The sequence below is a fragment of the Papio anubis genome, chromosome 14 (genome assembly GCF_008728515.1).
Source record: "Papio anubis isolate 15944 chromosome 14, Panubis1.0, whole genome shotgun sequence".
NCBI classification, from domain to species: domain Eukaryota; kingdom Metazoa; phylum Chordata; class Mammalia; order Primates; family Cercopithecidae; genus Papio; species Papio anubis.
The window spans coordinates 104,209,771-104,233,945 of NC_044989.1; the positions used below are offsets into that span (position 1 = coordinate 104,209,771).

Consider the following 24,175-nt stretch of genomic DNA (forward strand, 5'->3'; position numbering starts at 1 on the left):
CACCCTTCTGTCGTCCATGTTTTTCTGTGGCCTGTAATTCTTCAGTTGCTTCCCCTAGAATGTCGAGGGTGCTGTCAACACATGCTTGACAGTGGCCCGGGAAACCCTGCGAATCATTCACACATTCTCCCAAAGGGTTATCAGCCTCCTTGGGCCCTTGAGTCCTTCCATTGCCGCTGGAGTGACGGGCTGAGTTCCAGACACTGCCTTGGTGGTTTCGCTGTCTCCTCAACCTCGCACTCCTCTCCCGCCCTTTGCCCTTCCCTGTGACTCTTCCTCCCTTTCTTTTTCCTTCCACTTGAGTATTTGTGCAAAGAAAATACACCATTTCACCTGTATCATAGTGACAGTAATAATGCCAGTGAAGTGAAACCTCTTGAGAAATAGGCATTTTAGGACCCAGTATATATATATATATATACACACATATATATGTGTTAGGGTTAGGGTTAGGGTTAGGGTTAGGGTTAGGGTTAGGTTAAATATATATATATATATATATATATATATATATTTTTTTTTTGTGACAGCATTTCACTCATGTCAGCCAGACTGGAGTGCAATGACGCAATCTCAGCTCACTGCAGCCTCTGCCCCCCCGGGTTCAAGCGATTCTCCTGCTTCTCAGCCTCCCAAGCAGCAGGGACTACAGGCACGCGCTACCATGCCTGGCGAATTTTTATATTTTTAGTAGAGACCAGGTTTCACTGTGTTGGCCAGGATGATCTCAATCTCCTGACCTCATGATCACCCCTGCCTCAGCCTCCCAAAGTGCTAGGATTACAGATGTGAGCCACCAGGCCCGGCTGCTAATTTTTGTATTTTTAGTAGAGATGGAGTTTCACCACATTGGCCAGACTGGTCTCAAACTCCTGACCTCAGATGATCCATCCACCTTGGCCTCCCAAAGTGCTGGGATTACAAGCATAAGCCACCATGCCCAGCCAAGTGTAAATTTCTTATACATATGTGTTTTTTGATTTTTTTTGGTCCCAAACTTATATAAGTTATTGAAAATGAAAAGTCTAAAAATACCTGTCAAGGGGGTCCTCAGTGTTGCACAGCCTTCACACACGGGCCCACGCATGAGGACAGGTTGAGATGGAACATCTAGACCATGGGGCACTGTAAGTTTCCTCACGCCTGTAATCCCAGCACTTTGGGAGGCCGAGGCGGGCAGATCACAAGGTCAGGAGATCGAGACCACGGTGAAACCCCATCTCTACTAAAAATACAAAAAATTAGCCGGGCGTGGTGGCGGGCGCCTGTAGTCCCAGCTACTCAGGAGGCTGAGGCAGAAGAATGGCATAAACCCGGGAGGCAGAGCTTGCAGTGAGCCGAGATCGTGCCACTGCACTCCAGCCTGGGCAACAGAGCGAGACTCCATCTCAAAAAAAAAAAAAGAAACATAGGTGTCCCTCCCTGTGTTGACAGAGACTGTCTGTGGAATTTTTCATATCATTTACTTCTAGGCAAATGAGTGCCTCACATTTTCAAGTTGCTTTCATGCAACAAAATGCGCCATTTATAATTTGCAAATGCTTCATTATATTATTCAATCAAAAATATTTTGTATATTTGAACCAACCCCCTAGTCTATAGTTTGTGCATTTTAATGTTAAAAGTCAAATCTTTATTGACATGTGTTGAAGGATGGTTGAAATTAGACCCTTCATTCTTCCTTTAACTATGCTTATTTTAAATTTCTGGATCATGACTGTCTATCAAGTAAGCAGCAAATCTATTAGTGCCTCAAAGACTAGAAAAAAATATGACTTGTAATTATGACTTGATGTTGTTTTCTTTTCCATTTTTTTTTTTTTTTGGTGACAGAGTTTTACTCTGTCACCCAGGCTGGAGTGCAGTGGCACGATCTTGGCTCACTGCAGCTTCCGCCTCCTGGGTTCAAGTGATTCTCCTGCTTCAGCCTCCCGAGTAGCTGGAATTATAGGTGTGCACACCTGGCTAATTTTCGTATTTTTAGTAGAGACGGGGTTTCACCATGTTGGCCACGCTGCTCTCAAACTCCTGACCTCAGGTGATCCACCTGCCTCGGCCTCTCAACATGCTGGGATTACCAGGGATGACCCACCCATGCCCCGCCCTTCTTTTCAATATTTTAATAAAGGACTTCTCATTTTCCCGGTGAGGGCAAGATTTCACTTTATTATGCAACACTAACGTGATTTTTTTTAAATATTTAGAAACACTGTGATAGACAGAAAGCAAATCTGCGAATTCGCTTCAGACCTTCCCTTTTCCAACACGTTGGTCTGCACTCATCACTATCAGGAAAAATCCAAAAACTCACGGTTGGTGACTTAATTTTATTTTCTCATGAACATACAACTTGTTAAGGTATAATTATTGTTTTTCTTCTTAAATAAGCTGTATATTACTTAATAACATGTATGTCTTTGCTCTCAGGATAAAGATTACATGAAACCGTTACTTCTTAAAATCCATGTAAACCCGCCTGCAGAGGTGTCTACTTCCTTGAAGGTCTACCAAGGGCATACGCTGGAGAAGACTTACATGGGAGAGGATTTTTTCTGGGCTATCACACCGATAGCTGGAGACTACATCTTGTTTAAATTTGATAAACCAGTCAATGTAGAAAGGTTGGTGATTACTGAAATGTTTGTGATCTTACAATTCAGACCTCTTATTCATAATGTGATTTACAATAGATTTGTGTGTGTGTGTGCATGACAGATGTGGGGACACAGTGGGCTCCAAAATGTTGGGCTTTAAATTACATGTAAAACAACTCCATAATAAAACGAGTGTGTTGTGTTCAGATGTAACATCGACATTTGACATGTTTGGTGAGCTTCGTTGGTATTTCTGGACTTCCATCTAGTATAATTTTTTTAATACTTTTATGCACAACTCTCAAAAATCTCAAATTAGTGTTTATGTCTTTATCCTGGCATGTCCCTTGAAGATGGATCTGGACCTACTTGATTAGCCCAGTAATTTGGTTGAAATGACAGATTTGACAGAGTATGACTATTTTTAGTCAATGGTTTTACAAATGCTAGGTTATTTTCGGTACACCAGGGAGAAATTTACAGCCGTTTTATGTTTTTGAGCATTTATATTCATTTTACAAAATTTAGGACTTTCTTTCTTCTTTTTTTTTTTTTTTTTTTTTTTGAGACAGAGCCTCGCTCTGTTGCCCGGGCTGGAGTGCAGTGGTGCGATGTAGCTCATTGCAACCTCCACCTCCCGGGTTCAAGAGATTCTCCTGCCTCAGCCTCCCAAGTAACTGGGATTACAGGTGCCTGCCACACCTGGCTAATTTTTTTTGTATATTTTTAGTGGAGATGGCGTTTCACCATGTTGACCAGGCTGGTCTCAAACTCCTGACCTCAGGTAATCCACCCATGTCGGCCTCCCAAAGTGTTGGGATTACAGGTGTGAGCCACTGCATCTGGCCTATTTTTAATTTAATAGTCATGATTCCTTCAGTCCTTCTTCAGGTTTGGGTGTGTTCCCCAGATTGGCCGCGGCAGACTTAAAAGAACATAGTGCCCCACTAGGTGGTATTTCGTTCTGTGTGTCCTGATGGGAGGGCTAATTTGATTTCTAGAACCCACCAGAAGTCATTGTCAGTAATTCTATTTAAGGTGGTCAGAAACAGTTTAGAGCTGTGATACGATGTGAATAATCTTCTTTTGTTACTCTCAACTGACTCCAAAGAGGAATTCAAGTTGTAAAAATGTTTTAAGCAATGGGAATACCACTGGAAGAACATACAGAAATAGTTTTGAATAATATTTAGCGCTCGCATGAGCATTTATTTGTTTTGCTGTTACAGTTCATTTTTATACTATTAGTAATATTCTGCACTTTGAGATACTGTTTACCACTCAGAGAGCCAGCATGGAATTAGAAACAGCATAGATGTCCGTTAGCGTGTGTTTGGTTAAATAAAATGATATTGCCACGCAGTGGAATGCTGTAAACAGTCATCAAAAATAATGACATAGATTAATATGTATTGGCATGAAAAATTTTTTAGATATGCACTAAGTGGAGTTAAAAGCAAATTTTATAACTTTATAGATAATCGTTATCATTTTACAGATTATAGCATTCTATGTGTATAGGATTCGAGAATATATAGCATTCTATATAGAGATACAGACTTAAAGATTATAGAAGGATTTTTTGAAATAATAAAAGCAATATTTTACATATATTATGTACATAGAACAAATCTGTAAAATATCTATTAAACTGTTAATAGAGGTGAGATAACAGGGACGATTTCATTTGACTTGATACATTTATTTTGTGTGCTTTTTCCCTCAACAATTTATTTTTTTTCAGTAGAGATGGGGTTTCCCTGTGTTGGTCAGGCTGGTCTTGAACTCCCGACCTCAGGTGATCTGCCCACCTCGGCCTCCCAAAGTGCTGGGATTACAGGCATGAGCCACCGCACCTGGCCAACAATCAATTTCTTTTTCTTAGTCTTTGACTTTTGAGAAAGTGTAGATTCACTCAGTAAAACTGAGACATCCTGTGTACCTATCACCCCACTTGCCCAAGGGTAGCATCTTGCAGACTATGGTTTTGACACCACTGTATCAAGATAAGGACCGTTTCTATCACCCCCAAGAATTCCCATGTTACCCTTTTACAGCCACATCTCCCGTCCTGCGGCTGTAACTGTATCGTAACCACACTGTGACTGGCTGAGCGTTTTGAATGTGCAGGGGACTTTTGTCAGTTCTCCTGAACTGATTGCAGCAGTCGTCTGAGGTAGATGGGACTATCTGCATTGCAGAAGGAACTCAGGTGCAGAAAGCTGAGGAAACTCGTGAAAGGTGAAAATTCTAGTAAGTGAGAGACCCAGGATTTGGACCCAGGTCTTTCTGACTCCTAAGCCTAAACTTTTAACCATGCAGCTGAACTCAAGTTAGGTTTAGATTCAGACATACTTTGCATGTCTTACCTTGTTTCCACCCTTCCCCACACACTGACACGTACGCATACTTACTAGTTTGTTTTCAGAGTATCAAAACAGTATTATACTCATACCCACAGAGTATTTTAGATCTGTCACCATGTATCATTAATTAGTCATTCTTCAAATGTTTTAATATTGATATTCAGATATTTTAAGAGGTTAATTTACTTTTAGTATACTTATATTAAAGTTATTTGTATTGGATAGAACTAGTCTTTGTTTCTTTTATTATTATTTATTACTATTATTATTATTATTTAGAGATGAGTTCTGGCTCTGTTACCTAGGCTGGAGTGCAGTGGCACAGTCATGGCTCACAGTAGCCTAGACCTTCCGGGCTAATCTCAGGCAATCCTCTCACCTTAGCTTCCTGAGTAGCTGGGACTGCAGGTACATACCACCATGCCTGGCTAATTTTTTTTTTTGTAGGGACAAGTTCTCACTATGTTGCCCAGGCTGATCTTGAACCCCTGGCCTCAAGTGATCCTCCTGCCTCAGCCTCCCAAAGTGCTGGGATTACAGGTGTAAGCCACCACGCCCAGCCTAGAACTGGTCTTTGGACATGTCATGACTACCGGTTGTCCTAGTAAAGTTTTTTTCTGATACAAGATACAATAGTATTACATAGGTGTTATAATTTTGACTCTTCCTGGGAAGAGGTTTAAATATTTAAAGCATTATAGACAGTGACATAAAACTGTCATCCTTTTTGAAAATGTCTAGGTACATTACTAGGTTAAGCAGCAAACATAATTGTTTCTGACAGAAGGACTGAACTAGGGGCCATGCTCTTAAGTCTTTAAGTCGTCCCCTACAACCTTTCAGAACACATACTGTGCAGTTATTACAAGCTCTATCATTGTCAACTTTGCTTGCTTAGAGTCTTGTCCAGAAAAGTTGACTCTAAGGTAAGCTCATTTTCTTGAATCTTTGTAGAATCTAGCCCAACTTGTGTTTTTATCTGGATGTTTGTATTTTCAGTTATTTGTTCCATAGCGGCAACCAAGAACATCCTGGAGACATTCTGCTAAACACAACTGTGGAAGTTTTGCCTTTTAAGGTATGACTGCTTTTTCCTCTTACCTTTCCCTAATAACTATACTAGTAGACTTAGCTTGAAGCTTTTCTTGTTTTTAAGGGGAAAGAAAATTCTCATGATTTGCAGGACTCAATGGTGAATAATATTAATTTTTTTGAAATATGAAGCACTTTTATATTTGACGAGTGCATTTGACACATTCATAGAAACAGCCTTCGTTTTATCTTGGAAAATAACAGGCCGACCTGGTGGCTCACGTCTGTAATCCCAGCACTTTGGGAGGCTGAGACGGGTGGATCACTTGAGGTCAGGAGTTCAAAACCAGTCTGGCCAACATGGCAAAACCCATCTCTACTAAAAATACAAAACTTAAGCAGGCATCGTGGCAGTCGCCTGTAGTCCCAGCTACTCGGGAGGCTGAGGCATGAGAATCACTTGAACCTGGGAGGTGGAGGTTGTAAATAATATGAACGTTTCTACTAGGAAAAGAAATGAATCATTTTGTTTGTTTTTTTGTTTTGTTTTGTTTTGTTTTTTTCTTGGATAGAGTCTCACTCTGTCGCCAGGCTGGAGTACAGTGGTGTAATATTGGCTCACTGCAACCTCCGCCTCCCAGGTTCAAGTGATTCTCCTGCCTCAGCCTCCCAAGTAGCTGGGACTACAGGCACGTGCCACTACGCCCAGCTAATTTTTGCATTTTTAGTAGAGATTGGGTTTCACCATGTTGGCCAGGATAGTCTCGATCTCCTGACCTCGTGTTCCACCTGCCTCGGCCTCCCAAAGTGCTGGGATTACAGGCGTGAGCCACTGCGCCTGGCCTGAATCATTGTTTTCTTTAGTGTTTACTTGCTATTTGTATTTTGAGTCCCAAATTCTATGTGTTTTTAATGCCTGTTAATTAATACACAGTTTAATTTATTGGTCTCTATGGAATTCTTAGATTTCTTTCACGTTAACTACACAGTTCATCTATAGTTTTAATAGAAAATACTGTTCTATTTAATTGATTTAATGTTTCATTTCCAACCACCAATATATTATATACAGATTCAAATGATGGCTTAAGAAAACACCTTTTATTATTAATATAATACGTTTTTTAAAGTTCAAGACTGAGATAATATTTCTCTTTTTAGGGATAGCTGTGTTACAAATGCCACTTCATCTATATTAAGATATATTGACAACTTAGGTTAAATAGAAAGAATTATTTTTGAAATTAATGCTTTTGTTTTATTGTAGAGTGAAGGTTTGGAAATAAGCAAAGAAACCAAAGACAAACGACTAGAAGATGGCTATTTCAGAATAGGTAATATCTGCTTTAGTAAAATGGCCTTTATTTTTGTGGATTTGCTCCTGAAGTACTTTTAAGTTCTTTTCAGATGTTAAGCAACTTGAGGATTACAATTCCCAGTGTCCTCCAGGGTTTTATGTGCACTGTGTTGTAGTACTTGCTTTTATTATTTGACCCAAGTAGGATTTCATATCACAGATTGGTTCACTAGCTCGTCTTTCTTTTTTTTTTTTTTTGAGACGGAGTCTTGCTCTGTCGCCCCGGCTGGAGTGCAGTGGCGGATCTCAGCTCACTGCCACCTCTGCCTCCCAGGTTCAAGCAGTTCTGCCTCAGCCTCCCAAGTGGCTGGGATTACAGGTGCCTACTACTGCACCCGGCTAATTTTTGCATTTTTAGTAGAGACGGGGTTTCACCATGTTGGCCAAGCTGGTCTCGAACACCTGACTAGCTCGTCTTTCTTGTTCCTTCGGCTCCATCTGCCGTGCTCTTGTTGATGCTGATAGAGAGTCTGCCTGTACTGCCTCTTACTGAACGGGCTTAGCTCCTCTCCGGTCTCAGCTCACATGACAGGCCAGAATCTGTGCTTCAGGCCCCTTCCCCGCTTCTCCAGCATCACACCTGTGTTGAGATGTCCACTGACATAGCCTTATACCTGCCGGCCACAAGCCGCCTACCACGAGCGTCTGTAACACCCACATTTCTTTATTGGTCACCAGTTTTTGCTGTCCCTATCCATCTGGTCGCCTAAGCCTAACCTTGGGAGTCACCCTGAAGACCGCCCTCTTCTTGCTGTCCATTAGCACAAATCTGTTAGTTCTTCATCTGAAAGCCTTGAGTCGCCCTGTCTGTGAGGGACAGTCTGCCCCGTGTCTCCGATTGACAGCCAAGGGAGGGACTGCGTCTTGCTGTGGCTTTCTAGAGCCACTGCAGTTACTTTTCTGAAACGTAACTAGAATCCTGAGACCTTTTCGTTATCCGATCCCTTAGCTCCCACCCACCTTCACGTCTGTGACTTTCTCTCGCTCTTTCTCTCCAGCCCTGAGACTGTTGTTCCTCTGATGAAGGCCCCATACTCTCCGGGCAGCCACATCTCTAGCCATTTTTTGTGCCTGAAATGTTTGGTCAATTATTTTTCCTTCTAATAAATGCTTTTTCACCTTTAATCTGCCCATTTAGTGGCCCCTCTTCCCTGCTCTTCAGACCCCCCGGTGTGCGCCTTTGCTGTGTGATTGTGTCGTTCCATAGCTCCGTTCTGTGCGCTCCCCCCGGAGAGGGAGGGGCTGTGTCTCCCCTGCATGTCCTGTAGTTAACAGGGCCTGTTACTTGGTAGACACAGACTCAATAAATAACTGTACATTTCCTTTTGCTTAAAACAAACGAATGCTTCTCTTAGTATTAGGCAAGAGCGAATATTGGTAACTTGATATTGTAGGTCTATAGCATAGATAACATTTGTAAGCCCTTTCTAGTGCGGTTCTGCCTTTGGCAGGTGTCATTCAGCCGTTGCTAAGAGGCTTGCACAATAAGCCTGGCTACTTTCTTTATAGTTTTGGTGGATGAATGATTTTTACATTTGGGCAATATCTTAGCCCATCTCTAGAAATATGCACAAAATCAGCCGAGTGTCCAAGACATTTATTACCCCATTACCTGTCACTTATTAAATTTCTGAGAATGGTATGTTCTAGATTACAAAAGTAGCATAGGAAATAGAGACATCTATATTAAATATCTCTATAGTAATTTGAAGAAAATGACCATCTAAAATATCAACTCATGTTCTTAGAATGAGAAGAGAACTCTGGATCATCAGCCTAGGACCTTGTGTAATCAAACAGAACAGAACTAAAGAGCAGCTGATCTTTTTTCAACTGAATGTGGAAAATTCTGCTTCCTTAAGAAGTCTTTAATGGAACTGTGTGTGAGGAGCTTCCTTGACCCTCTCGGTAGCAAAACAGTTATAACTGGTGAAAATTTTTTTTAAAAAACTATTTTAAATCTGTGAAGATTGTCCTAAGGGCTGGCAGCAAATGGAGGAACATTTATTCATGAGAATCTCCCAGATCTCGGGGAGGGAACCAGGACTAGCCTCATCACCCACACCACCCCAGCTCAGGGAGACAGAAGCTCTGCCCTGTGCAGGTACAGCCTGGACTGTACCTGGACTCTCCTGCCAGCTTCTAGGCTAGGGCTGTGGCATCTCCCCAGGAAGGTCAGGCTGCCAGCGTCTGTCCTTACCCCCAGTTCTGTTCCAGAAGCTTTGTTCCAGACAAGAGCAGCGGATGAATCTGGGCAGAAGTGTGCCCCAGGCACAGCAGGGGGAGAATACTTGGCCCTGATCACCGCTGCCCCAGCTCACTGCCCCAGTCCAGTAGCAGAAACCAGCCGAGAAAACCAAGGGCTTGGCTGGGCACGGTGGTTCACGCCTGTAATCTCAGCACTTTGGGAGGCCGAGGTAGGCGGATCACCAGCTCAAGAGTTCAAGACCGGCCTGGCCAACATGGTGAAACCCTATCTCTAGTTAAAAATACAAAAATTAGCCAGGTGTGGTGGTGCATGCCTGTAGTTCCAGCTACTTGGTAGGCTGAGGCTGGAGAATCGCTTGAACCCAACCCAGGAGGTGGAGGTTGCCGTGAGCCAAGATTGCACCATTGCATTCCAGCCTGGGCGACTCTGTCTCAAACAAAACAAAACAAGACAAAAACCAAGGGCTACTGCCACGACCAGTGCTCTGATCCTAAAGCAAGATGTCACTCCAAGAGAAGGGGCTGCCGTCCTTGCCAAGGACCCAGAGCAGTGGTGTAGAGATTCTGCCCAACGGAGAGGCAGGTCAGAAGAACGGAGAGCTCTGTAGTTCTCCCTAAAGAGGGGGATGACTTACTTGAACCAGAATGTAGGGCAGTTCAAGCCTAAGGGTGCTGTGGAATACAATGGAAATTTTAGTGTTAAGCAATTAGAGATGGTAGCTACAGTTAAGCAATTAGAGATAGTAGCTACAGAGAGCAAATCTGATCCCAGTGGAAAGTTGAACAGGGAGAACTAGGGAAAGAGATGCTAGTAAGAGCCCTCTTGGAGTGCAAACAAGCTGCGGTTGAAACAGGAAAAGTTCCCTTATCCGCCTTTCAGGGCGTGTCTGGGGGTGTGGCTTGTTTCTTGGGTACCCTGCTGCTCAAACCCGTAGGGGAGCATGCAGAAGGGCCGGCTGTGGGGCTCTGACCCCAGGCAGTGTCTAGGGGTGAATGTTTACAGCTCCGAGGCCCCAGTGTGTGCGTGTTACAAGGTGCTTTTTTAGTTTAGCTGTCCATAGGTGGCTTGTGTTTGTTAGCTCAATGGAGACCCTCTGCCTTTTTCTTTTTTTTTTTTTTTTTTTTTGAGACAGAGTCTCTCCCTCTGCCGCCCAGGCTGGAGTACAGTGGTGCCATCCTGGCTCACTGCAGCCTCTGCCTCCGGGGTTCAAGTGATTCTCCTGCCTCAGCCTCTCGAGTAGCTGGGATTACAGGCACGTGCCACCACCCCTGGCTAATTTTTTGAATTTTTGGTAGAGGTGGGGCTTCACCATGCTGGCCAGGCTTGTCTCGAGCTCCTGACCTTGTGATTCACCCGCCTCGGCCTCCCAAAGTGCTGGGATTACAGGCGTGACCCACCGCACCCGGCCATTAGACCCTCTGCCTTATCACAAGGACAGAGGCTTTCTGTATCCCAGGGTTTCTTGCCTTGGTGTGCCTGAAGACTTGGATCACGCGTGGGCTTGGAGAAGGAGTGCCAGGTTTTACTGGGTGGAGGTAGCGCTCAGCAGATGGGAGAGCCAGAAGGGAGACCGTTTTGCCCTGGAGTCGGACTGCTCAGCGGCCTAGGCTCTCCTCCGACTGCCCCGGCCACATTCCGCGTCATTCCGGCTGTTGATGGCCCAACGGCATCCGTGGGTGTGCTCTTCTGCCCGCGTGCTCCCTTCCCCTCCACGTCCAGCCGCTTGTGTGCCTGCCTGGTAGGGTCTCAGGGCTTTTGTGGCACATATGGGGGCGTGGCAGGCCAGGGTGGTCTTGGGAAATGCAACATTTGGGCAGGAAGACAGAAATGCCTGTCCTCACCTAGGTCGGTGGGTGCAGGGCCGAGGGTGGAGCTCTAGCCAGGGCTCATGCCCTTCTCTACCCAGCACTTCCCCGCTCCACTTCCCTCTCGCCAAGACTGGCCCTGGAGAGGGGCTTGAATTTAAATTGGATCAGACTGGGTAGCAACTTAGGCGTGAAGGCATTGGCAAGAACAGTAGACCATCAGCTGGCCATCAGTGGAGACCCGAGGGTGGATGGGGTGGGGTTAGAAGAGAAGAGCCTGATAGCTAGGAGTGGTCTTGTGGAAGAAATACTAGTTCTATTTCAGTGGGTTAAAGCTGTGAGACGGCAGAAGAACCTTCTGCAGAGAGCCGGCGGGAGAAGGAAAGGGCCACTGGTCAGGCATGGCAGGCGGAGGGGAGCCACGAATATAGCCTTGGCCGTGCCTATCAGTGCCAGGAGTGTGGGGTTCCAGTCATTCTGGTAATTTCCTTCACTTTTTCTCTTCTTTCCTGTCTTTTAATACTTACCTTCCAGACCATTGGGTTAAGGACAAAGGCTAAATTTGTCTTTTGAAAAGTCATTACACACACACACGGTACCAAATACAAATCTAAAACAGTAGTCTTGAGTCTTCTTCCCTTTTCTTCCCTCTCCTCCCCAGCGCTTCTGAGAGGCAGTTCCTGTAATGATTTGTGTCCCTTCAGGAGTATTCTATGCGTAAATAACAATATCTGGATATGTTCTCTAAGAACAACACATCATCACACACAAATGATATGCCCTATAACCCAGTTTTACATCTCTTTTTTTCATGGAACGAAATGCCTATGAAATATGGAACATGAACTTTAAATGTTTTAATAGTAATAATATGCTGAGTACCTGTATCCACCCTCCAGCTTAAGATGTGCCAATTCAGCTGTCCTTCCCTAATAGCTTCTCTTCTCTTCTCCTTCTACCCAAAGCTATACCCTAATAGCTTCTCTTCTCCTTCAATACCTGAATTTTATGGTTACCATTTCCATTTTTACTACTTGTGGAATATATTCCTAAGCAATGCACAGTGGGATTTTGCCTGTTTTCACATTTGATATAAATATCTTTCTGTAGTCTACAATTTGGTTTCTTCCCCCTCACAATTGTGAGATTCATCCATGTGGGGGTGTGGGTTTACGACTCATTCTTTTTCACTCCTGTATGGATGGATTCTGTGGATAGCACAATCTGTTCTCTGTTTGGTCATAAAGTTTGTGTCCAGGTTTTTGCTGTAATAAACACGGCTGCTTTGAACACTTATGCACATGTATGAGAGTTTCTCTACAATATAGACTTAGGAAGAGAAGCAAATCTTCAACTGCATTATCTTCAACTGTTTCTTCATTATTTATTTATTTATTTAGAGATGGAGTCTCGCTCTGTTGCCCAGGATGGAGTGCAGTGGCACAATCTTGGCTGACTGCATCCTCTGCCTCCTGAGTTCGAGCGTTTCTCTCCACCTCAGCCTCCCAAGTAGCTGGGATTACAGGTGCAAGCCACCATGCCTGGCTTAATTTTTATATTTTTAGTAGGGACGGGGTTTCACCGTGTTGGCCAGGCTGGTCTCGAACTCCTGACCTCAGATAATCCACCTGCCTCAGCCTCCCAAAGTGCCGGGATTACACTTTGGGAGCGACTGTGCCTGGCTTATTCTTTTTATTTTTTCTTCAGTCATTTAATTGGCTGCCTAGAATTCCCTTGTATCAGCATATTATCATTTATTTGGCCAGACTCCTAGTGATGGATACCTAGGTTGTTTGCAATCTTTTGCTGCAGTGTATATCCTGTTCTTATACATGGGAGAGGACAAATTGCTGGGTGAGAGTGTTTTGATGAAGCTAGTTATCATTTGGTAATTATTTTTCTAATTAAATGAACTCATCAGGTGACAGTATTCAGTGTCGCATTGGTTAAAATGTTCCAAGTTTTGCAATAGTTTTAAGCTCTGAATCCCCTGTCCAATTCAATATTCAATAATAATTTTTGGTAGCACCTACCTGCTACCCCAGTCCAGCACCAAGTATGGACAAACTTCTATGAAATAAGTTTATTAATGATTTTTGAATAAAAGCATTACTTTGGAAGCTCTAGGTTCAACATTTACAATACAAATTAGTACAAGCCTGCTCTGCTGTGAATTTTCAATCTGAATGTACCTTATCTTATGATTAATCTAATTACTATGTTGTGAGACTGGACGATGGATCGCATAATGTAACAGCATGCGATCAGCAAACTACAGCCCATGGGGCACATCTGGCCCTCCACCTGTTTTTGAATACTCTGTGATCTAAAAACATTTTTTAAGTCTTTTTCTTTTTTTATTTTTAAATGGTTAAAAAAGTAAAAAGAATACATTGTGATATGTGAAAATTATATAAAATTCAAATTTCTGTGTCCATATATAAAGTTTGTTTTGGAAGACAGCCATGCTCATTTTCTAATGTAGTGTGTGTGTGCTTCTACTCTCCAACAGCAGAGATGAGTGAGTAGGTGCAGTAGAGATCAAGGTCATTCTCTCCTGGCTTCGCACTGCTGCACAATGATGCATTTATAATTGGACAGTATTTTGAGAGCCACACATATCGTGGTGCTGTGACTTAAAAATATTACAAGTACTTATCCATCCTCAAAGCAAGAAGAGTAGATTTTGAGCATTGTGGCTTATAACACAGTAGAATGTGGGTTATTTTACAAAATTGTTGGCAAGTTATTGTAGTTATTGTGCAGTTACGTGAGAGCTGTGTGTTATTAGGCTAAATACAACGATATTCCCAACTCAGGGGAAAGCAGTGGTCAGAAAAGCTGGAAAGTTGAGAATGGAATATCTCATCACAGCAGAATTTCTTCACTAAAAATGCAAATGAGGCTGTTCCCAAAGTGATATTTCAAGTGGCTCATTTTTTAGCTAAGCAAGAAAAACCACTTACCAATCATGAGTTAATTAAATCCTGTTTAGTAGCAGCAGCTGAGAAAGTAAACTTATTTAAGGATAGGAGGCTTTCAGCAATAACAATTGCTTGAAGACTTAAGGACATTGGGAGCAATATCAGTAGTCAAAAAGCAAAGCAGATTATTTTGAGTGTTTTTCTTGGCTCCTGAGGAGTTGATGGAGTTATCACTGGTACTGCTCAATTGTTACTTAGAATCAATGCCAAGGCTGAAGAGACTGAAGAGTTGGTCCCCATAAATAGTCAGTTTGGAACAACTACAGAGAAGAGTATTTTCACACAGGCTGAGAAAACACAAATTCAGTAAAACCTGAAGTAGAATCTGCTAAGATGTGCTACACCAAATGGTGGTTTAAAAAAAAAAAAAATGTGTGGAGAAGATGGCTTAGTTGCATTAATTTATAAAGCTTGAGAAAATGTAAGGTATTTAAAGCCTATCGTTATTTATTTTATTATTCATCAGCCAGGTACTTTGCAGAAAAGATGTGAATGTTTCATATGTCATTGAACCAAAGTGTCAACAGTGAACCTTATTCACTCTCATGGACTTAGCCATCACAGATGCTGTGAATTTTTGTCAGAAATAGGAACTGAATATCCTGACTTGCCCTGCCACACAGCAGTTCAGTGGCTTAGCAGTGGTAAAGATTTACTGCAGTTTTTTTGAGTTCAGGACCAAGATTGAAATTTTCCCAAATGAGAACTTCCCTCAACAACTATTATCACTTTGAAAATTCATTTTTGCTCGACTGGGCATGGTGGCTAACGCTTGTGATCCCAGCACTTTGGGAGGCCGAGGCAGGTGGATCACTTGAGGTCACAGGTCCAAGACCAGCCTGGCCAGCATGGTGAAACCCCATCGCTAATAAAGATACAAAAATTAGCCATGTGTGGTGGCACATGCCTGTAATCCCAGCTTCTCCGGAGGCTGAGGTGGGAGGATCACTTGAACCTGGGAAGTGGAGGTTGCAGTAAGCCGAGATCGTGCCATCACACTCCAGCTTGGGTGACAGAGTGAGACTTGTGCCATCACACTCCAGCTTGGGTGACAGAGTGAGACTCTATCTCAAAGAAAAAAAAGAAAATTAGTTTTTGCTGCATACTTAATATTGTTTCTTAATGAATTCAACCTAAAATTACAAGACAAAATGGTGCTTATATGCAAAACTTACATTGCAGTCAAATCATTGTAATGACAGTTAGTTAACATTGGACTTGAAGTACCATCAAGCTTTTTATACATTTTTCATGTTGTCAAAAGTTAAAACAGGAAGCAAGATCTCCATCCCACACAAATTTACGGCAGATGCACTTTCCAAGCACAAACTATGGTCCCAGCAGTGGTTTTGGACCTCAATACAAATGAAAGAGAAATTTCCATATCTCAAAATCCATTGAATTGAGGAACTTCGCCTAAATCTCAATTGGAAATGATTCATCTGCAGTGTAATAATATACCAGAAGGCTAATAATATACCAAAAGGAAAACCAAATCGAATTCCATAAATGCCCCCCAAGGGATGCGTGTGCCCCAGTAAAATCGTGTGTTTGTGGATTGATATCAGGATTAGGCAGCACCTAGGCTGTGTGAAAGAATGTTTCAAAGATGTATATAAAATATCATTATAAATCAGCAATAACAAGGGAACATTTGCAGTCAGTTTTGATTATAGGGAACATTAACTTTGAACCCCAATTAAGTGACATGTTATACTCCTGAAAGGAATTATGTTCTCCTTGGTATACCTAGATTACCAAAAACTATATATTGTATTCAGTTATCATTATACATTGAATTTCCACCTCAGATTTGTGAAATTTTTTTTTTCTCTCTTCCTGTATATATTACCCTACATAGTAATCTCAAAATTCCTCTTGGCCCACAAGGACTGTCCTTTATAGAAAAAGTTTACCAACCATTGGCTTAAAGGAATTTGGCCCACGATGAACCGTTTTCTTGTCACTTTTCTGACAACATTTTTTTATTTTGTTTTAAGATGGATATTATTCCTTATATAAAGAAAGGTGGTACAGAGGTACGTTACCTTGTCTGGTTCTTGGTCTTTGTTTTTATAGGAGAGCCTATTTTAGCTTATCATTATAATGGAGTTTTATATTGAACTGTGTAGAGGAGGCGTTATTTCTTAATTCCTTCTAAATGTGCCTTTGGAAAGAATACACTTGTATTGAGTCCTTGCTCAAGGTGAACAACTGTGTGCATATTTAATTCACAAATCAAAATTTGTTATTAACATTCAAAGCAATCAGAGTGCATAATGGTACAGATTATATTTTGGTAAGATTTAGGTAAATCACAATTTACAAAAAAACCTATAGGTTAAAACATTGTTGATGTAAGAACAAATATATTTTTGTTTTTTAATTTGTAGTGAGAAAAAGTATAGCTCTGCCTAATTAAGTAAATTGCCTGTGAAGTTTTTAAATATGCACTTCTTCATGAAAAATATAAAAGCTGAACAAAAGTAGAAGGGGGAAGGAAATTACCCATGCCCTGTCAAAAGACATCGACTAGAAATATTTTGGTGTATTCCTTTCCTGCCTTAACTCAGTGATATTTTATGTTTGCTTATCTCAGTGTGTCCAACAAGTATTGATTTTTATTTTGAAGGAAAATTTGAGAATGGTGTTGCAGAAGGAATGGTGGATCCAAGCCTCAATCCCATTTCAGCCTTTCGACTTTCAGTTATTCAGAATTCTGCTGTTTGGGCCATTCTTAATGAGGTAAGCATATATCAAATCAGTGAAACAGCTTAGAAACTACATTTTTATTATGTTTTTATTTTGTATTTAAGGCCTTTTTGGAATTGAGAATTAACAGCTTTATCATACCTTTTATGATTTTGTATTTCAGATTCATATTAAAAAAGCCACCAAGTGATCATCTGCTGAGAAACCAACACATTTTTTCCTGTGAATTTGTTAATTAAAGATAGTCAAGCATGTATCTTTTTTTTTTTATTTCTACTTGAACACTACCTCTTGTGAAATCTACTGTAGATAAGACAATTGTCATTTCCACTTGGAAAGTGAATCTCCCATAATTGTATTCATTTGAAACTAAGCTGTCCTCCGATTTTAACTTGACTCAAACATTTTTCAATTATGACAGCCTGTTAATATGACTTGTACTATTTTGGTATTATACTAATACATAAGAGTTGTACATATTGTTACATTCCTTAAATTTGAGAAAAACTAATGTTGCATACATTTTATGAAGGGGGTACTTTTGAGGTTCACTTATTTTACTATTATAGACCCTCTTTTATAGATTATCAGGGATTATATATATAAATATATAAATATACATAAAAATGTTATGGAATTAATTTATTAGAAACACTTAAGAAGTACATATTTTTGTGCAGTAGATTTTTGAATCGATACTTTTTTTGAAAACCAGTTACCTTGCTTTTTTAAGTTCTTTCTATATTTTTCTTTGGAAATGCGAACATTACAAATCAATGCCATTTTTCAAATACACTGCCATTTAAGATTGATTATAGATGGATTTCTTAACTGAAGTACTTTTATAATCACAGTGACTGAACAAAATATTTTCAAAGACATTTGTCATTCCTTAAAAGCCAAGATTTTAAAGACTAATGTCCTTCCTGAGGGTTACTTTACTGTGTATGGTGTATAGCCACAGAAAGTCAGTCTGATAAATTTTCAATGTGTAAGTGTGATGCATTCAACCCAGATTATTGTAGACTTAACTTATTATATTTCCTCTGATGTGTAAAATGACAAACTCTTCTTTCGTTTTTAATCTTTGTCTTTAATCCATGAATTAGGTGCATTATCTCCTGTTGATTCTTTTATATCTGCACTCATTTGATGAGTTCTGACCAATGTTTTCTAGGTGTTGCTATTGTATGAGTCATAATTGGTATAATTTTAAAGTAAAATTGTAATATTGGTTTTTGGCGAAATATATTAGTAGTAGTATATTGTCCAAAATGATTTTACTGTAGTATGAACTGCTAAGTGAGTCCTGTGTCCAGGAGAGAGTGTATTTATTACTCTCAAACATGCAATTCCAAATTATATTACCACTATAAACAAAGAATATTACCGGTCTCCGCAATCAGTGATCTTTATAAAAGTCCTTTTAAAAAATGATGAATTGTTGGCCAGGCGTGGTGGCTCACACCTGTAATCCCAGCACTTTGGGAGGCCGAGATGGGTGGATCACGAGGTCAGGAGATGGAGACCATCCTGGCTAACACGGTGAAACACCGTCTCTACTAAAAATACAAAAAAAAAAAAAAAAAAAAAAAAATTAGCCGGGCGCGGTGGCGGGCGCCTGTAGTCCCAGCTACTCAGGAGGCTGAGGCAGGAGAATGGCGTGAACCCGGGAGGCGGAGCTGGCAGTGAGCACAGATTGCGCCACTGCACTCCAGCCTGGGCAACAGAGCAAGACTCCATTTCAAAAAAAAAAAAAAAAAAAGATGAATGATCAACATCAGTTCCCAGCCAGTCTGCTGGACACACTGGGGTGCCGCAAGTGGGTTGCAGGTTGGTTGCAGATGGGCAGAGATGGATTCTGCTGAGCTTTCAGAGTGGCCGCCAGCTGGGGCCTAGCGTTGGGGCAAGGTTCCAGCTGGCAGCCTCTAACCTGGAGGAGCTTCATCTAGTTACCCAATGTGCTGAACCAACAGCATCAAATAGCTTCATTTCCTGTGCAGTGTTAGGAAGTGCAAACGTTTGGAAACACTGATACAGTACAATTATTTCCATCACTCCATGTTGCTACAATTTTTAGCTACTTTTCTTGATTGAAAAGTCAATCACGTTGCCAAAAATGATTTTTATGTCAGTTAAAGGCCAGTTGAAATTTTTTTATTAGGATGTTTTACATTTACTTTTCACTTTCTTGAATTTTTTTCTTCTCAAATTTCCTTGGCCCAGTGCCCACAAGTAAATTTCATTCAAAAACAGGAATAACCTTTCATCATAAAATTTTGCCGCCAGCTTGGCGTACTAAATGACCGCAAAAATAACTGAGTAACCAGAGGTAAAAATCTGTGCAGTTGGGCTTAGGAGTCCCCTTGGGTCCCTGGTTCCTCAGTTGCCAACTCTGGTTTCATGAAGAAAGACCATGTGCTGGAAATCTAGGGAGGAGAAAGTTAGTGCAGCACCTGGTGTGATCTGTTACAACTTCTTTAAAGACAGTCTGCCTGGCTCGCTTTTCCCTGTTTTCATGCAGTTTCCCCTCCCAGCATCAGCCTACCTGTTCCTAAGAAACTCATTGTTGTTCCCAAGACTCCTTTTAGTCAAATCTTTCCTATCATTCCAGGACTTTCTTGTACTTCCCTCCCCATGAATCTACCAGTGCCTAGGGTGGGCCAGGCACAAGGCAGGCGGCCAGTCAGCATCTGGATGTGGGACCAGTTTTTCCAGCTGCCCTCCTCTTTCTCTTTTTTTTAAAATTATTATTTTGTATTATTTTTGAGACAGGGTCTCACTTTGTTGCCCAGGCTGGAGTGCAGTGGTGCTCTCAATAGCTCACTGCAGCCTTGACCTCCAGTCTCAAGCAATCCTCCTGCCTCAGCCTCCCAAAGTGCTGGGATTATAGGTATATGCCACCATGCCCAGCCCACTTTCTCTCTCTTAACTCCCTCTCCCTGCTGTTGTTGCCATACTCTTGCATACACAATCAGCTGTCTAGTTTTTGACTGTTTGTGGATAAGTTTGTGTGTATGGTGTGTGTTGTCTCTCTCACCAGATTTCAGGTTCCTGAGGCGAGCCTGCAGCTCATACTGCTCATCTGTCCTCTCCTGTGATGGGTGCTCAGGGCCTCTCACTGTTGGTTACTCCCTCTGTTCTGCCCAGTTCTGCACTCAACTAGTAGAAGCAGCCATGCTTTCCCCGGCAAGAAATTGTAGTGGTCGCCCTTAAGAGCAGTGTGAGGGCAGAAGATTAAGGGAGGGGAAGAGTCCCTGGAACTGGAAGAAGGTAAATACTCTGCCTTGAGAGGGCACTGAACCATTTTACCAAAATAGGAAATGGAAAAAGTGTCAAAGGTTGGGACTAGTTTTAAAAACACATACAGCCAGTAGACACATGGGGGCTGTTAAAATAATTTTTTTTTTACCCGGTTCTGCCATCACACGCACTAGTGACATTCCAAGTATTTAGTGGCCATGTGGGGCTAGTGGCCACCACACTGGACACCACGGACGCAGAACTTTTCCATCGCCGCAGAGAGCTCTGTTGACCAGTACTGTGTCCAGAGTGCTCGTTATGAACAGTTTAGAAACCACGATTAATACATTCTCCTTATGAGGTTAAAAGCAGACATGGGAATAGAACATAACGCAAATGATGATGAGTATTTTGGGTGAGAAGAGAAAGCCGAGGACCCATTTCTAGAATTCTAAGATGTAAGATTTAAGTTCTTTATCTTAGTCTCATGCATTCTCCACATCATGCACTGTACCATACTGTGTACCATACTGTGTAGTCAGAACAGACAATGTGATTGAAAAGCTTTGGAAAAAGTGAACACAAAGGATTATTTAGCACACAGACTTGTAGATACGTATGTGTGTATTTATTCAAGCATTGGAGATGGTTGAATACCTTTGAACAAAGTGTGTAGCTTCTCAAATCAGTGGTTGCACTAGTAAATAATTAGAAGGTGTTGTTATTTTTAAAACTATAAGCAAAATTATGAAGGCCTTTAAAAAATCTATCATAATAATGAAAAAGAGGTTGTCTCCCAACAGTGCTGTCCCTCAAAGAAAAGATTGGTTATGTGGAAACAGCACATTTGGAGATTGTTCTAGTGAATAGCAGTGTATATTTGTGGTGCGCAAATTTCTAAGAGTGACCCCTACTGACACCCCTGCCAATGACCTTGTACAATATCCTCCCCCTCTGAGCATGGGTGGAACCTGTTTGATCCATGATTATATCATGTTATGTAGCAAAAGGAAGACTGTCTGGGGGTGGCTAATCAAATCTTGTGACTCCTTTAGAAGCAGAGTTTCCTCGGGCTGGTAGCAGAAGTCAGAGACAAAGCAGAAGGACCCCAGGCACCATTGCTGTTTTAAGGTAGGGGCTGCATGAGAAAGAATGCACGTGGCTTTAAGGAGCTGAGAGAGGCCTTGGCTAATAGCCCAGGGAGCTGGGAACTGCAGTCCTACAGCCACAGGAACTGAATTCAGCTCATTCATGGGCTTGGAAAGGCATTCATCTCCAGTCTCCAGGTAAGACCCAGCCTGGCCAACACTTTGAGTCCAGCCTTGTGAGACCCTAAGCCAAGAACTCAGTGAAGCCTGCTTGGACTTCTGACCTACAGAACTATGAGAGAATAAATCAGTGGTGTTTTAAGCTGCTAAATTTGTGGCAAATTTGTTATGTCGGAATAGGAAATGAATACAGTATTTTAAAAGAAGTAAAGAGGAACTCTTCGTACTTGATTCCCTGTAGTATGCTGGATCTTTCTTGGTAAATGCATGAATAAAGTCTTCAGTAGCAAGTCATGTACCTGGACCTCGTTTGGGATGTTCTCTTGCCAGAGATCTCAGTTCGTCTTCATTGGACGTTTGTTGGCAAAGTTGCAGCATCTTACTGAGTAGCGTTTTGTAAAGGAACTGCTAGAATGAGACTATAGGAATAGGACTGAAACAGTGTATAATGAATCTTTTTTATTTCTAGAAGAGGTGTTACTTTATGCTGATTTAGACTGCTCTGAGCCTGTCAGAAGTAAATTCAAGAATGATTAACAGTGGTATTTTAGATACAACATTAACAGCAAAAACAACCTTGGCCTTGTAGCGATCAGATAATCTACTGTTTATCGAGGGACTTAATTTTTTTTAACCAAAACTTAGTTTCTCTTTTTACCATCTAGAACAGATCAAATCCTGTATGGGCCAGCCAAATGTTTGCAGTTTGAGAATGTTTTGCAAATACCTCTCTGCTTCCAAGCCATTAATTGCTAATGAAGTTTTATTTTGTCCATTAATTTTTGTGCTTATTTTTACTGTATTGCCATGGCCTTGATACAAGACAAGTAGAACTAAAAGAAAGAAAACGAGAGGTTAAGACTGTCAAAAGTTAAGAAATGTGAGTCATAATCATACCTTAATGTTTTAAGGGAACTTTATCCAATCCAATCCCTTTATAGAAAAGGAACTTTTCCAAGCTATGTTGCAATATTTATAGTGTGTAAAATTTTGTTTGACTTTGGTAGTTGTGCATTTTAAATTATTGATCTTATATGCTACGATAACTAGTATGCTTACTTTCTTTAGTGCATGTGATCATACAGTGCTAAAAAGATATTTTTTAAAGACCCAACCAAACTGAGGATTTTGTTATACATATCTGTATCAACACCTATATATAAACTCCTCTCTTCTTACCTGAAACACTCCTTCACCGGTTTGGGCACTAACTAGATCCTTTTCAAAGGAACAGACGGGAGTGAGCGAGCTGGCACTCCAGAGTGCGTCTGAGCTGAGAATTTAGAAGACCTTATTCAAGAAAGTAAACTGAGCATTGACGGGAAGGCACTTTGCGCGAAGTATCCTTCCCACTGTTAACGTTGCAGTAAAAATTGTGGAAAAAAAAAATAGTGGTGCTAACATTGTTCTTAAATGAAGATTGTTTTTGTTGTGGGGAATATTTTAATACTCTTGGACTTTAGGGAGGCTATTTTATGTGTCACTTGCTCCTAGCTGTTTCATTGTGTTAGTAATTAGCAAACTGTCCTGGATCCAAGGGTTTGGTACTTTTGCTTGATTAGCATTCCATTATTTATTTGAAATGCTCAGTGTGTGCTCAAATTTGGTGAAAATATCTTTTGAAGACATATTCTCTGAGCCTTAAAAATGGCTGCTATCGACAGTACTGTAAGATGCACTGCCACTAGATTTGATACTTTTCATTTCAGTGTAGGCAGTAATGTTTTCTAAGAAAGATTTAGAAATCAGCATAGTATAACAACTGTGTTTCATTTATGGAATGAAAAAACTGAAGTGTCCCATTCAGAACGCTTTGGAAAGGTTGTCTTTGCATTAGGGGATGTTTCTGGAAGCATCCCTTAGAGAAGCTGCCTGAGGAATCTCCTTGCCAGGTTGTACCAGATTTTTTTTTTTTTCCTTAAATGTATTGTATATATTTTCCTTAAAATGTCTTCATTGGCTGAATGATTCGTATCTGTAGTAATATTTTAGGTACTTGTTGGATTTTTAAAGGAAGATTATTTATTTTCAGATTTGCTGCTATAATTGAAAACCTAATAACTGGTCCTGTTGATTGTGCCTTTCATCACTGTTTTTCTGTGCCACGACCGTTCATGTGTATTTGAAATAAAGAAGTTTAAAAAGCCATGTTGAATTCAAGATTCCTTCTAATAAAAACAGGTGAAACTTAATGAGTAGTATTTTATTATTAATTTTGTTTAACACTGATACATACTAGTTATCCATTTTCAGTTAGAAAAAAGAGTGGATTCTTTATTTGGGTTTTGTAAAGTCTTTAAAGGGGGAAAAAAGCCTTACTGTGAAGACAGTGATGATGAATATTATGCTGATGTTCACTTTATTATATGCACTATACAGTTCCTAAAATAAGAGTAGCTACCTGGGCCTCTTTGATAAATATTTAGGGGCTAGTAAGTTTTTAATGTAGAAAATGCTACTAATGATGCTTAGGGCCTGAAGTACAGTGACCCCCGTTTGAGGGATACTACAGGTTAAAGAGAATTCTGAAGGTTAGAAGGGATCATGTGGCTTATCTAAATATTTAAAATACAGCTCATTAGAAATGGAGATTATGCATTTTTGT

At 41.0% G+C, this 24,175-nt stretch overlaps 1 protein-coding gene across 5 annotated transcripts in view; it reads left to right on the forward strand.

The window, feature by feature from the left end:
* The window catches only part of MGAT4A (alpha-1,3-mannosyl-glycoprotein 4-beta-N-acetylglucosaminyltransferase A), a 130,879-nt gene extending 107,161 nt beyond the window's left edge, over window positions 1-23,718 (forward strand). For 4 of the 5 annotated variants that reach the window (XM_017947768.3, XM_021925092.2, XM_031655467.1 and 1 more), the window contains 6 exons: window positions 2,205-2,312; window positions 2,428-2,621; window positions 5,960-6,038; window positions 7,260-7,326; window positions 16,980-17,092; window positions 17,223-23,718. In XM_017947768.3, the coding sequence (XP_017803257.1) occupies window positions 2,205-2,312; window positions 2,428-2,621; window positions 5,960-6,038; window positions 7,260-7,326; window positions 16,980-17,092; window positions 17,223-17,249 (588 nt within the window). In that variant the 3' untranslated portion in view covers window positions 17,250-23,718. The remainder of the gene's footprint in view (window positions 1-2,204; window positions 2,313-2,427; window positions 2,622-5,959; window positions 6,039-7,259; window positions 7,327-16,979; window positions 17,093-17,222) is intronic. The other variant, XR_004178370.1, reaches the window with a different exon arrangement.
* The last annotated feature ends 457 nt before the right edge of the window (window positions 23,719-24,175 follow it).